Source organism: Hemiscyllium ocellatum, chromosome 44 (genome assembly GCF_020745735.1).
Source record: "Hemiscyllium ocellatum isolate sHemOce1 chromosome 44, sHemOce1.pat.X.cur, whole genome shotgun sequence".
NCBI lineage: Eukaryota > Metazoa > Chordata > Chondrichthyes > Orectolobiformes > Hemiscylliidae > Hemiscyllium > Hemiscyllium ocellatum.
In genome coordinates this window covers 17,954,773-17,967,757 of record NC_083444.1, presented here as the reverse complement: position 1 = coordinate 17,967,757, position 12,985 = coordinate 17,954,773, and the positions used below count along the sequence as shown (strand labels likewise).

The following is a 12,985-nucleotide window of genomic DNA, read 5'->3' as shown; positions in this document are numbered from 1 at the left end:
TAGGGTGGATTAACCGTGCTAAAATGCCCATAGCGCCCAGGGATGTGCAGGTTAGGGTGGATTAGCCGTGCTAAAATGCCCATAGTGCCCAGGGATGTGCAGATTAGGGTGGATTAGCCATGCTAAAATGCCCGTGGTGCCGAGGGATGTGTAGGTTAGGGTGGATTATCCGTGCTAAAATGCCCATAGTGCCTAAGGATGTGTACGTTAGAGTGGATTAGTCATGCTAAAATGCCCATAGTGCCCAGGGATGTGCAGGTTAGGGTGGATTAGCCATGCTAAAATGCCCATCCTGCCCAGGGATGTGCAGGTTAGGGTGGATTGGCCATGCTAAATTACCCATAGTGACCAGGGATGTGCAGGTTAAGATGGATTGGCCATGCTAAAATGCCATTAGTCCCCAGGGATATAAAGTTTAGGGTGGATTAACCGTGCTAAAATGCCCATAGCACCCAGGGATGTGCAGGTTAGGGTGGATAAGCCCTGCTAAAATGCCCATAGTGCCTAAGGATGTGTAGGTTAGAGTGGATTAGCCATGCTAAAATGCCCATAGTGCCCAGGGATGTGCAGATTAGGGTGGATTGGCCATGCTAAATTACCCATAGTGCCCAGGGATGTGCAGGTTAGGGTGGATTAGCCATGCTAAAATGCCATTAGTGCCCAGGAATATAAAGGTTAGGGTGGATTAACTGTGCTAAAATGCCCATAGCGCCCAGGAATGTGCAGGTTAGGGTGGATTAGCCGTGCTAAAATGCCATTAGTGCCCTGGGATGTGCAGGTTGGGGTGGATTAGCCATGCTAAAATGCCCATAGTGCCCAGGGATGTGCAGGTTAGGGTGGATTAGCCATACTAAAATGCAAATAGTGCCTAGGGATGTGCAGGTTAGGGTGGATTAGCCGTGCTAAAATGCCCATAGTGCCCAGGGATGTGCAGGTTGGGGTGGATTAGCCGTGCTAAAATGCAAATTATGCCCAGGGATGTGCAGGTTAGGGTGGATTAGCCATGCTAAAATGCCCATAGTGCCCAGGAATGTGCAGGTTAGGGTGGATTAGCCGTGCTAAAATGCACATAGTGCCCAGGGATGTGCAGGCTAGGGTGGATTAGCCGTGCTAAAATGCCCATAGTGCCCAGGAATGTGCAGGTTAGGGTGGATTAGCCGTGCTAAAATGCACATAGTGCCCAGGGATGTGCAGGTTAGGGTGGATTAGCCGTGCTAAAATGCCCATAGTGCCCAGGGATGTGCAGGTTGGGGTGGATTAGCCATGCTAAAATGCCCATAGTGCCCAGGGATGTGCAGGTTAAGGTGGAATAGCCGTGCTAAAATGCCCATAGTGCCCATGGATGTGCAGTTTAGGGTAGATTAGCCATGCTAAAATGCCCATAATGCCCAGAGATGTGCAGGTTAGGATGGATTAGCTATGCTAAAATGCCCATAGTGCCCAGGGATGTGCAAGTTAGGACGGATTAGCCGTGCTAAAATGCCCATAGTGCCCAGGGATGTGCAGGTTAGGGTGGATTAGCCATGCTAAAATGCACATAGTGCCCAGGGATGTGTAGGTTAGGGTGGATTAGCCATGCTAAAATGCCCATAGTGCCCAGGGATGTGCAGGTTAGGGTGGATTAGCCATGCTAAAATGCCATTAGTGCCCAGAGATGTGCAGGTTAGGATGGATTCGCCATGCTAAAATGCCCATAGTGCCCAGGGATGTGCAGGTTAGGGTAGATTAGCCATGCTAAAATGCCCATAATGCCCAGAGATGTGCAAGTTAGGATGGATTAGCCATGCTAAAATGCCCATAAAGTCCAGAGAAGTGCAGGGTAAAGTGGATTGGCCGTGCTCAAATGCCCATAGTGCCCAGGAATCTGCAGGCCAAGCAGATTGACCACTGTAAGTGTGGATTTATGGAGATCAGGTGGGATGCTCTTCAGAGGGTAAGTGCAGAGTGGATGGGCTGAATGGCCTGTACCTGCACTGCCGGGATTCTATGACACTCACATGGCTATGAGCCCCACTGTAGAACCTTCTGTGAGTATCCAGGGTTGACTATCATTTGCAGCAGGATATGTTTCGAAAGCCTGTTGTGCAAGGGAGGGATTGATGAGGTTTAATTTTGATTCCTGACCTGGAAAGTTGTCACAAATGCCTCCTTGGGGGTGAAACCAGGGGTTGATGCACCCCGTGTTGCTCTGAGGGAGGGCAGCACTGGAATAGGTATAATGTATCCCATCACCACCAGCGGAGAGAGGGCTGGTCTCAGTGAGACCATGGCTGATCTGTCTCAGTTCAGGCGAGGGTTTCAGATTGGCATGAAACATGCCTGTGTCCCTCTCGCCCATCCGGTCCAGAGTCAGGGACTTGCCGATACATGAGGTATCCCCCTGCATGATCCCATTCAACAAACCAACAAGGTGTGTGTCTGTGTTCTGAGAGCCGGTATTTTCAGACTAGATGGTCACAGATAGGTTCCTTAACCAAATGGCTCAAAGGAGTCTCCTAGGCCCAACCATCTCCAGCTGCTTCATCAACGACCTGCATAAGGTTGGAAGTGGGAATGTTTGCCGATGATTACACACTGTTCAGTACCATTCCTATCGACTCAGATACTAAAGCTGACAATGTCCACATGCAGTGAGACCTGGACAATATCCAGGTGTGGGTTGACAGATGGGAAGTAACATTCGTACCACATAAATGCCAGGCAATGACGGTCTCCAATAAAAGACAATTTAACCATGGCTCCTTGGCATCCCCTGGGATTACCATCTCTGAACTGCCCCACTATCAGCTTCATAGGGGTTACCATTGCCTAGAAATTGAACAGGACTGGCCATATAAGTACTATGGCTACAGGGGTAGGTCTAACACTAAAGGTGCAAGTTTAGAGTGAGAGAGGAAAGATTTAAGAGGGATCGAAGGGGCAACCCTTTCATGCAGAGGGGAATTGTGCAGGAGATAACTCACCTCCTGACTCCCCAAAGCCTGTCCACCATCTACAAGGCACAATACACTGACTGAGGTCATGTTTGGCATATTGCGGGCAATTCTGGTCTCCTTCCTATCGGAAACATGTTGTGAAACTTGAAAGGGTTCAGAAAAGATTTACAAGGATGTTGTCAGGGTTGGAGGATCTGAGCTATAGGGAGAGGCTGAACAGGCTGGGGCTGTTTTCCCTGGAGCGTCGGAAGCTGAGGGGTGACCTTATAGAGGTTTATAAAATCATGAGGGAATGGATAGGGTGAATAGACAAGGTCTTTTCCCTGGGCTCAAGGAGTTCAGAACGAGTGGGTATAGGTTTAAGGTGGGAGGGGAAAGCTGTAAAAGGGACCTAAGGGGCAACTTTTTCATGCAGAGGTGGCACGTGTCTGGAATGAGCTGCCAGAGGAAGTGGTGGAGGCTGGTATAGTTACAACATTTAAGAGGCATTTGGATGGGTATATGAATAGGAAGGGTTTGGAGGGATATGGGCCAGACACTTGCCCATAGTGCCCAGGGATGTGCAAGTTACGTGAATTGGCTGTGCTAAGTTATCCATAATGTCCAGGCATGTTAGGAGGGATAGCCGTTGGAAATGCAGGGTTACAGACATTTGGGAGGGGCGGTGGTGGTGGTGGAGTGGGGGTGGGTGTTATAAGTGGGATGCTGTTTGGAGGGTTAGAATGGGCCACTGAGCCTGCTTCCACACTGCAGCGATTCTGTACTCCGCTCTGCCTGCCATGTTGATTTTCAAGTCAGTGGTTTTTCCAAAAAAACATTCTAATGAGTTTTGGGAAATGTGTCAGCTCTCTCCGAGACAGAGCTCCCATGTTTGTTCGCTGGATCAAACCAATCTGTAAGACATTAAACGATCGCATGCACGTCAGCATTGTGTGATAGACGGACACTGACAAGGAATATGGCAGCAAAAACGCTGTTCAAGGACACTCGCAAGTGCGCCATGAAACTTCCGCATCTGGGGGTCATTAGTGACCCCAACCGAGTGTTACGGACTGGCACATTCCAAAGTCCAGGACTGTGTGCTGAGAGATGCACTAAAGTTTGAGGCAGCTGCCACCAAGGCCCAGTGGGGAAAGGCTGTCAGGTCATGCTGCTGAAGGTAAATGGGGGCCCCTCCAGTTATCAGACTCCCCCCATAGTGCCTCAAAGTATGTAAATTTGGTTTGTTGGTATGGGCAATTTAGAACAGCCAAACTGAAATGTTTGTTTGTTTACACGACATGCTCCTACACAGAACTAAACTGCATTTGTGACAACGTATACATACAAAGAGATTTAGGAATAAAGTATATTTTTGAAATTAAATAAAAGAGGTTCTCTATCCTAGTGTCTTAACTGTATGTAAATATAGTATTATAGGTGTGAAGAGATAGTGAGGACGGCAGATGCTGGAGATAGAGTCGAAAGTGTGGTGCTGGAAAAGCGCAGCAGGTCAGGCAGCATCCGAGGGGCAGGAGAGTGGACGATTTGAGCATAAGCTCTTCATCAGGTCTGATATATCTTCCTGATTATGCTCAAAACGTTGATTCTCCTGCTCCCCAGATGCCACCTGACCTGCTGTGCTTTTCCAGCACCACACTCTACTATTGTATGTGGAAATGAAATCTTTAGTACGTTTCGATAGAGTCAAACTATAACATTTGTTTGTCTCCTTAATATGCTACTGTACAGAACAGATGTGCATATGTAACTATGTATACATACAAAGATATTTTTATGAATAAATTATTTTATGAAATAGAAATATTCGCGGAGTCACCAGCGAAGGATCCCTCCTGTGGTTGGGTGGAAAATCACTCACTTGTAAAACGATCCATGGCTAATGTGACTGGGATACAGAGCCCACACAACTCTTGACAACTTCGCGCTTGGCAGAATCAACCTCTCAAAGATGCCACTAGCGATGTGTGCCAACATGAAGACGTTCCCAGTTTCCCCTTTCCCACGGAATGTTTGCTGTGACAATCCACCTTCGCTCCGTCACCCCCAGTCCCTAGTCTTCTCAAATCCCCAGCCTCAACGTTGTCGGTGACAGAAGTTCCAATTCTTCGCTTGCCTTTGTATGAAGGAAGTGTTTGCTGATCTTGCCCCTAGACGGCCTGACCTCAATCCTCAGCTTTTGCTGCCTTGACTCTCCCCTTCCGAGAAGAGAAAGATCTCACGGCTGCTTTTGCCAAAGAGCAAGGGGGTGTTTGGAGGTGGGTGGTGGAGTCAATGCTGAACCAGGACATCTGAGAAAGAAAGGTGAACTATTCAGTTGATGCTATGGGATCTTCCTGTGCACAAACCATTGATTGTGTTCCCTACTTCATTCCTATGATGCTACCTGGACTGGAAGTTTTGAGTTATAAGGAGAGGTTTGATAGGCTGGGACATTTCTTCCTTGGACTGTAGGAGACTGAGGAAGTGACCTTATAGAGGCAGACAAAATCATGAGAAGCATAGATAAGGTAGCTAGCCAGCAGCTTTTCCCCAGGGTAGGAGAGTCTGAAACTAGAGGGCATAGGTTGAAGGTGAGAGGGGAGAGGTACAAAAGAGTCCGGGGGGTAATGTTTTCCAAACAGAGGGGTGTATCTGGAACGGACTGTCAAAGCTTGTGGTGGAAGTGAGTACAATTTTGTCATTTAAGAAACATTTGGACAGGTTCATGGATGTGATAGTTATGGAGGGATATGGACCACACGCAGGCAAATGGGGCTAGTTTCCTTTAAACCCTTACAATGTGAAAACAGGCCATTCAGCCCAACAAGTCCACAGCAGCCCTCCGAACATCATCCTACCCAGACCTATCCCTACCCTTTCTCTGCAATTCCCATGGCTGAAGTACCTAACCTACAAATCCCTGGGCACTTTGGCATTGCCAATCCACCCTGACCATCTTTGGAGGAAACCAGAACACCTGGAGGAAACTCACACAGACACAGGGAGAATGTGCAAACTTCACATGAACGGTCACCCAAGGATGGGATGCAAACCCAATTCCCTGGCACTGTGAGGCAGCAATGCTAACCAGTAAGCCACCGTGAGAGCTGGGTGGCATTGGCAAGTTCGGCCAAAGGGCCTGTTTCCAAGCTGTGGACCTCTATGACACTACCTGCAAAGCACTCTGGAATGACCCAACTTTGGCAATGGGAGATAGAAACACAGGACCCCTGCACTGAGTGTGGCACTGAGCAAAAACCATCCCCTGACTGTATCAGCTCAGTTGAATCTCTAGGGGGTCACTATATTAGGCCTTGAGCCATCGAAGAGCAAAGCCTGTGCACCTGATTGGTCTCCAACAACCATCTTGCTCTCACCTTGGATCCCCAATCTGCCTCCTGTGACAGAGCAAGGCGTTGATGCTTCCACCAGTCGAACAGACCAGCCACACTGGGTAGCATTGGTTCCCAGGATGAGGATGACCACTTGGCGATGGAAACCAGCGTCCCCCAGCAAAAATGGACCCGAACAGTGATAGGACCAGGAAGTAGTTGGAAATCAGAGCAATTTCTCTCTGCCCCCTTCCCCTATCCCAGCTCTCCTTTGATCTCTGAAGCTAACAGACAGGAACAGAATGAAAAGAATTTAGGTGATGATATTTTGCAGGGTATTGAGTTGAGTTCCAACACTCAATGCTGTGAGCAGCTGACTATTCCATTTACGTATAGCTCACAAAGAGTCAGAGTTCTCCCTTAGTTGATCCTTGCCCTACACAATGTGAGCCGAGCTCTCGCTGCCCTGTTGTTCCCTCTCAGTGTCTCTGCCCAATCTTGCTACAGTCTGTCCTTCCTTCTCCCCACCCTTTGTCTCGCTGTAATATCTCAGCTGCCTCCTGCCACCATATTCCCCTCGCTACTCTCTGTTCCCCTGTTTTGTCCTTTTGAGTGATGGGAGATGATGCCCATCCCAAATTGCCCTTTGCCCATTTCAAAGGGCAGTTAAGAGCCAGGGTCTGGGGTCAAGGGTAGGCCAGACCCGATAAGGACAACTAATTCCCTTCCTTAAATGTCATTTGTAAACTAGATAGGTTATTACGACAAACATTGATGCTTTGGTTGTCTATTGTCGAGACTAATTTTCACTCTTTCAAAACTCAGTTGAACTAAAATGTCACCATGCACAGAGCTCAAAGCTCTGCGACCTTGTAATCGCTGCATCTAACTCCGTGGGCCCTCGATGTCACTCTCTCACTCTCATCTAAATTCCTCTCCCTCTTTTGGTTCCTCTAGCTTGCCTCTTTGTGTGTCCGTCTCCCCTTATCCATATCTGTCTCCATGTCTCTCTCTCTCTGGTCTCAGAACACTTCTGCCTCTGTCATGTTCGATGTTGGACCTGGAATATTCTGCGTGCACCCCAAGTCAGCAAGGTGTGGGTTGAAGCTGCACATCAGGGAGGGAGGAATAGAGAATGATTGATAGATAGGAATATAGTAAGGGATTGCTACACTGTCTCGATGTCTCTTTAACCTTATTTATCTCCTTTACTAATTGCACGGTCTCTCCCTTTCCCTCTGTCTCCCCTTCACTTCCTACATGTCTATTGGTCTCCCCTCATCTTTCTTCCCCATTTCTCTATCCGTGCATCTCCGCTTGCTTCAGAGTATCAAAGAGGCCTGACAATGTGGAAGCAGGCCATTCAGCCCACTGAGTCCATACTGACCCTCTAAGATGAAGGGCTCATGCCCGAAACGTCGAATCTCCTGTTCCTTGGATGCTGCCTGACTTGCTGCGCTTTTCCAGCAACACATTTTCAGCCCTGATCTCCAGCATCTGCAGGCCTCGCTTTCTCCTCTAAAGAGCATCCCATCCAGACCCATCTCCCTACATTTCTCGTGGCTTTCCCACCGAGCCTGCACATCCCTGGACACTATGGGGTGATGTAGCTTGGTTGATCCACCCTCACCTGCATGGCGTTGGACTGGAGCACTGGGACGAAACCCAAACAGACATGGGGAGAAGGTGTCCTACTTTAATATCTCCTTCCCTCTTCTCTCACTCTGTCTTCCCACCTCTTTCTTTCCTCCTTTCTATCTCCCAGTTTTTCTCTCTTCACTTCTATCTATCCCCCCTCTCTCTCATTTGATCTCTATCGCTGCTTGGCCATTTCCATCCCTCTCTCACTTCCCATTTCCCTCTCGTTCTGTTTTTCTCTGGCTCTCAGTCTCCTTTCTGTCACAGTTCTCTCTCCCAAACTCTCGCTGCGTTTCTCTCTGTCGCTTCCCACGTCTCTATTTATTTCTCTCTCTCTCGTTTCTCTACATCTCTTCCCAACCTCCCTCTCTGTTTTTATTTTCTATTCTCCTACCCGTCACTGCTCTCTCTCTCCCCTCCATATCTCTTTTCACCCTTCTGTCAATGTTCTATTCCTGTTTCCACCTCCCTCTCCCCCATTTCTCTCTCTCTCGCTCTTCCTCTTTCTTTCTTTCTTTCTTTCTTTCTTTCTTTCTTCCTTCCTTCCTTTCTCTTTCTCTCTCGCCCTCTCTGTGCCCTGTTCTTCCACTTTATTCCTGACGCTGAACCACACCTCCCGGCCCAGCCAATGACAAGTTCCCCCCGGGGTGTGAACTCACTGCCCCCCGCCCAGAGTCAGTGCCAGGAACCGGCGCCTCCCCGACACCGGCGGCCGGGAGCTGCAGCCAGAGCCGGGGAGCGGAGGCAGTGAGAGAGAGAGAGAGCGAGCTCCGAGCACACTGTAACCCGCTTCACCCACAGCATGATGTCTGATGGCTTCCAGCAACTTGGAGGAGCCGAGGTAAGAAATCACAGCCACTTCACTCCGCTTTGTTCGAGTCCTGCAAAAACAATGTCGGGCTCCAGCCTTGCTAATGCACTGCCCTGTCACACAACACTGTCCTGCAATATAACATACCCTCCTCAACACTATCTCATCATACACCAGACTGACCTGAAATAGTGTGCTGCCCGATAAAATAACACGCTGTTCTGTCCCACAGTATACTCTCATATATACCATAGTGAGCTCTGACACAATATACTACACACTCTCCTGTAATACAGTGTGCATTCTGATAAAATAATATGCTTATCTGTAAAATAATATCCTGTCTCATAACTCACCATCTTCCCCTGTAACAGTGTGATGTCTGATAATTAACATGCTGCCCTGTCTCACAACACTCTCCTGTTAACACACCACACTCTGCTAGAACAAAGCACAATGCCCTGTACCACAAAGCTGTCCCATTACACAGTATGCTGTCTGATGTTATACCTAACTATTCTGGAGCACAGTACACCATCCTGAAACACAATGCTATACCATAACACTGCACTGTCTGGGATTGTGTCGCGCTGTCCTGGAACACACTGCACTGTCTGAGATTGTGTCGCGCTGTCCTGGAACACACTGCGCTGTCTGAGACTGTATCGTGCTGTCCTGGAACACACTGCACTGTCTGAGATTGTGTCGCGCTGTCCTGGAACACACTGCACTCTCTGAGACTGTATTGCACTGTCCTGGAACACACTGCGCTGTCTGAGATTGTGTCGCGTTGTCCTGGAACACACTGCGCTGTCTGAGATTGTGTCGCGCCGTCCTGGAATACACTGCACTGTGTGTGATTGTATCGCACTGTCCTGGAACACACTGCACTGTCTGAGATTGTGTCGCGCTGTCCTGGAACACACCACGCTGTCTGTGATTGTGTCGCGCTGTCCTGGAACACACTGCACTGTCTGAGATTGTGTCGCGCTGTCCTGGAACACACTGCACTGTCTGAGATTATATCGCGCTGTCCTGGAACACACAATCCCAGACAGCGTGATGTGTTCCAGGACAGCGCGATATAATCTCAGACAGTGCAGTGTGTTCCAGGACAGCGCAACACAATCACAGCCAGTGCAGTGTGTTCCAGGACAGTGCGATACAATCTCAGACAGCGCAGTGTGTTCCAGGACAGCACGACACAATCTCAGACAGCGTGGTGTGTTCCAGGACAGCGCGATACAATCTCAGACACTGCAGTGTGTTCCAGGACAGTGCGATACAATCCCAGACAGCATGGTGTGTTCCAGGACAGCGCGATATAATCTCAGACAGTGCAGTGTGTTCCAGGACAGCGCAACACAATCACAGCCAGTGCAGTGTGTTCCAGGACAGCGCAATATAATCTCAGACAGTGCAGTGTGTTCCAGGACAGCTCAATACAATCCCATACAGCGTGGTGTGTTCCAGGACAGCGCGATATAATCTCAGACAGTGCAGTGTGTTCCAGGGGTGCGATACAATCCCAGACAGCGTGGTGTGTTCCAGGACAGCGCAATATAATCTCAGACAGTGCAGTGTGTTCCAGGACAGCGCAACACAATCACAGCCAGTGCAGTGTGTTCCAGGACAGTGCGATACAATCCCAGACAGCGTGGTATCGCACTGTCCTGGAACACACTGCGCTGTCTGAGATTGTGTTGCGCTGTCCTGGAACACACTGCACTGTCTGAGATTGTATCGCACCATCCTGGAACACCGTATACTGCCTGATCTTACAGCACAATGCCCTGTCACAGAGTATGCTGCCTCATAATACAACATGCTGTCCTTAACACAGTATGCTGTCCTATACCAAAGCGCAGTGCCCTCTCTAACATGATGCTGTCCTGTAAGCTGGTTTGGACATGCTAAATGGCCCCATAGTCTCCAGGAATGTGCAGGCTTTGGCAAATTAGCAATGGTAAATGTAGGGATACAGGGATAGGGATACAGGGATGGATCTGGATGGGATGCTCTTCAGACGGTTGGTGTAGACTTTATGGGCCAAATGGCCGAGTTTCACACTGCAGGAATTTTATGATTCTTTAATAACACCGCACACCGTCTAATATTACAGCACCCCGTTCTGTAACACAGCACACTGTCTTATATTACAGCACCCCATTCTGTAACACAGCGCACTGTCTGATATTACAGCACTCCGTTCTGTAACACAGCACACTGTCTTATATTACAGCACCACATTCTGTAACACAGCGCACTGCCTGATATTACAGCACTCCGTTCTGTAACACAGCACACTGTCTTATATTACAGCACCCCATTCTGTAACACAGCGCACTGCCTGATATTACAGCACTCCGTTCTGTAACACAGCACACTGTCTGATATTACAGCACACCATTCTGTAACACAGCACACTGTTTGATATTACAGTACACCGTTCTGTAACACATTATCCTGTCTGATATTACAGCACACCATTCTGTAACACATTATACTGTCTAATATTACAGTACACCATTCTGTAACACATTATACTGTCTGATATTACAGCACACCGTTCTGTAACACAGTATACTGTCTGATATTACAGTACACCATTCTGTAACACATTATCCTGTCTAATATTACAGTACACCGTTCTGTAACACATTATACTGTCTGATATTACAGCACACCGTTCTGTAACACATTATACTGTCTGATATTACAGCACACCGTTCTGTAACACATTATACTGTCTGATATTACAGTACACCGTTCTGTAACACAGTATACTGTCATGGAGGATGGAACAGTCCAATTTGTCAGTGCCCGCTGGGTTTCCTAAACTGTACTTGACCAATTTGCCTGCATTTGGCCCATATCCCTCTAAACTTTTCCGGTCCATGTACCTTTCCAAATGCCTTTTAAATGTTGTAATTGTACCCTCCTCAACCACATCCTCTGGCAGATAGTTCAAATACGCACCATCCTCTGAGTGAAAAAGTTGCAACACAGATTCCTTTTCCCTCTCACTTTTCAACCTATGCTCTCAGGTTTTGGATCCCCTTATCCTGGGGAAAAGACCTTGGCTAATAATGCTTCTTATAATTCTATAAACCTCTATAATGTCACCCCTCAGTATCCAGAGAAAATGTCCCAGCCCATGCAGCCTGTCCTTACAACTCCGACCCTCCAGTCGCGATGCCATCCTTTCCAGTTTAATAACATCCTTTCTGTAGTAGGGCAACCAGAATTGTACGCAGCACTCCAAATGTGGCCTTAACAATGCCTTGTACAGCCGTAACATGAGGTTTGAAATCCTATACTCAGTGTCTGACTGCTGAAGGTCAGTATGCCAAATGCATTCTTCACTGGTCTGTCGTTCCCTGACTAGTCCTTGTAGCCTTTCTTACAACACTAGCCACAATTCAGTCTTTGAGCAATTAATCTGTGGTTGTCAAAGAGTCACAGAGATGTACAGCACAGAAACAGACCCCTCGGTCCAACCTGTCCACGCCGACCAGATATCCCAACCCAATCTAGTCCCACCTGCCAGCACCCGGCCCATATCCCTCCCAAACCCTTCCTATTCATATACCCATCCAAATGCCTCTTAAATATTGTAATTGTACCAGCCTCCACCACTTCCTCTGGCAACTCATTCCATACACGTACCACCCTCTGCGTGAAAAAGTTTTTCCTTAGGTTCCTTTTATATGTTTCCCCTCTCACCCTAAACCTATGCCCTCTAGTTCTGGACCCCCCTACCCCAGGGAAAACACTTTGTCTATTTACCCTATCCATGCCCCTCATGATTTTGTAAACCTCTATAAGGTCACTCTTCAGCCTCCGACACTCCAGGGAAAACAGCCCCAGCCTGTTCAGCCTCTCCCTATAGCTCAAATCCTCCATCCCTGGCAACATCCTTGTCAATCTTTTCTGAACCTTTTCAAGTTTAACAACATCTTTCCGATAGGAAGGAGACCAGAATTGCACGCAATATTCCAACAGTGGCCGAACCAATATCATGTACAGCCGATACATGACCTCCCAACTCCTGTACTCAATACTCTGACCAATAAAGGAAAGTATACCAAACACCTTCTTCACTATCCTATCTACCTGCAACTCTACTTTCAAGGAACTATGAACCTACACTCCAAGGTTTCTTTGTTCAGCAACACTCTCCAGGACCTTACCATTAAGTGTATAAGGCCTGCTAAGATTTGCTTTCCCAAAATGCAGCACCTCGCATTTATCTGAATTAAACTCCATCTGCCACTTCTCAGCCC

At 48.1% G+C, this 12,985-nt stretch overlaps 1 protein-coding gene across 1 annotated transcript in view; it reads left to right on the top strand.

Moving 5' to 3' along the window:
• Positions 1-8,469: 8,469 nt before the first annotated feature.
• Positions 8,470-12,985, top strand: part of LOC132835334 (solute carrier family 2, facilitated glucose transporter member 4-like) — a 67,931-nt gene continuing 63,415 nt past the window's right edge. The window contains exon 1 of the mRNA XM_060854777.1: positions 8,470-8,729. Within this exon, the coding sequence (XP_060710760.1) occupies positions 8,691-8,729 (39 nt within the window). The 5' untranslated portion in view covers positions 8,470-8,690. The remainder of the gene's footprint in view (positions 8,730-12,985) is intronic.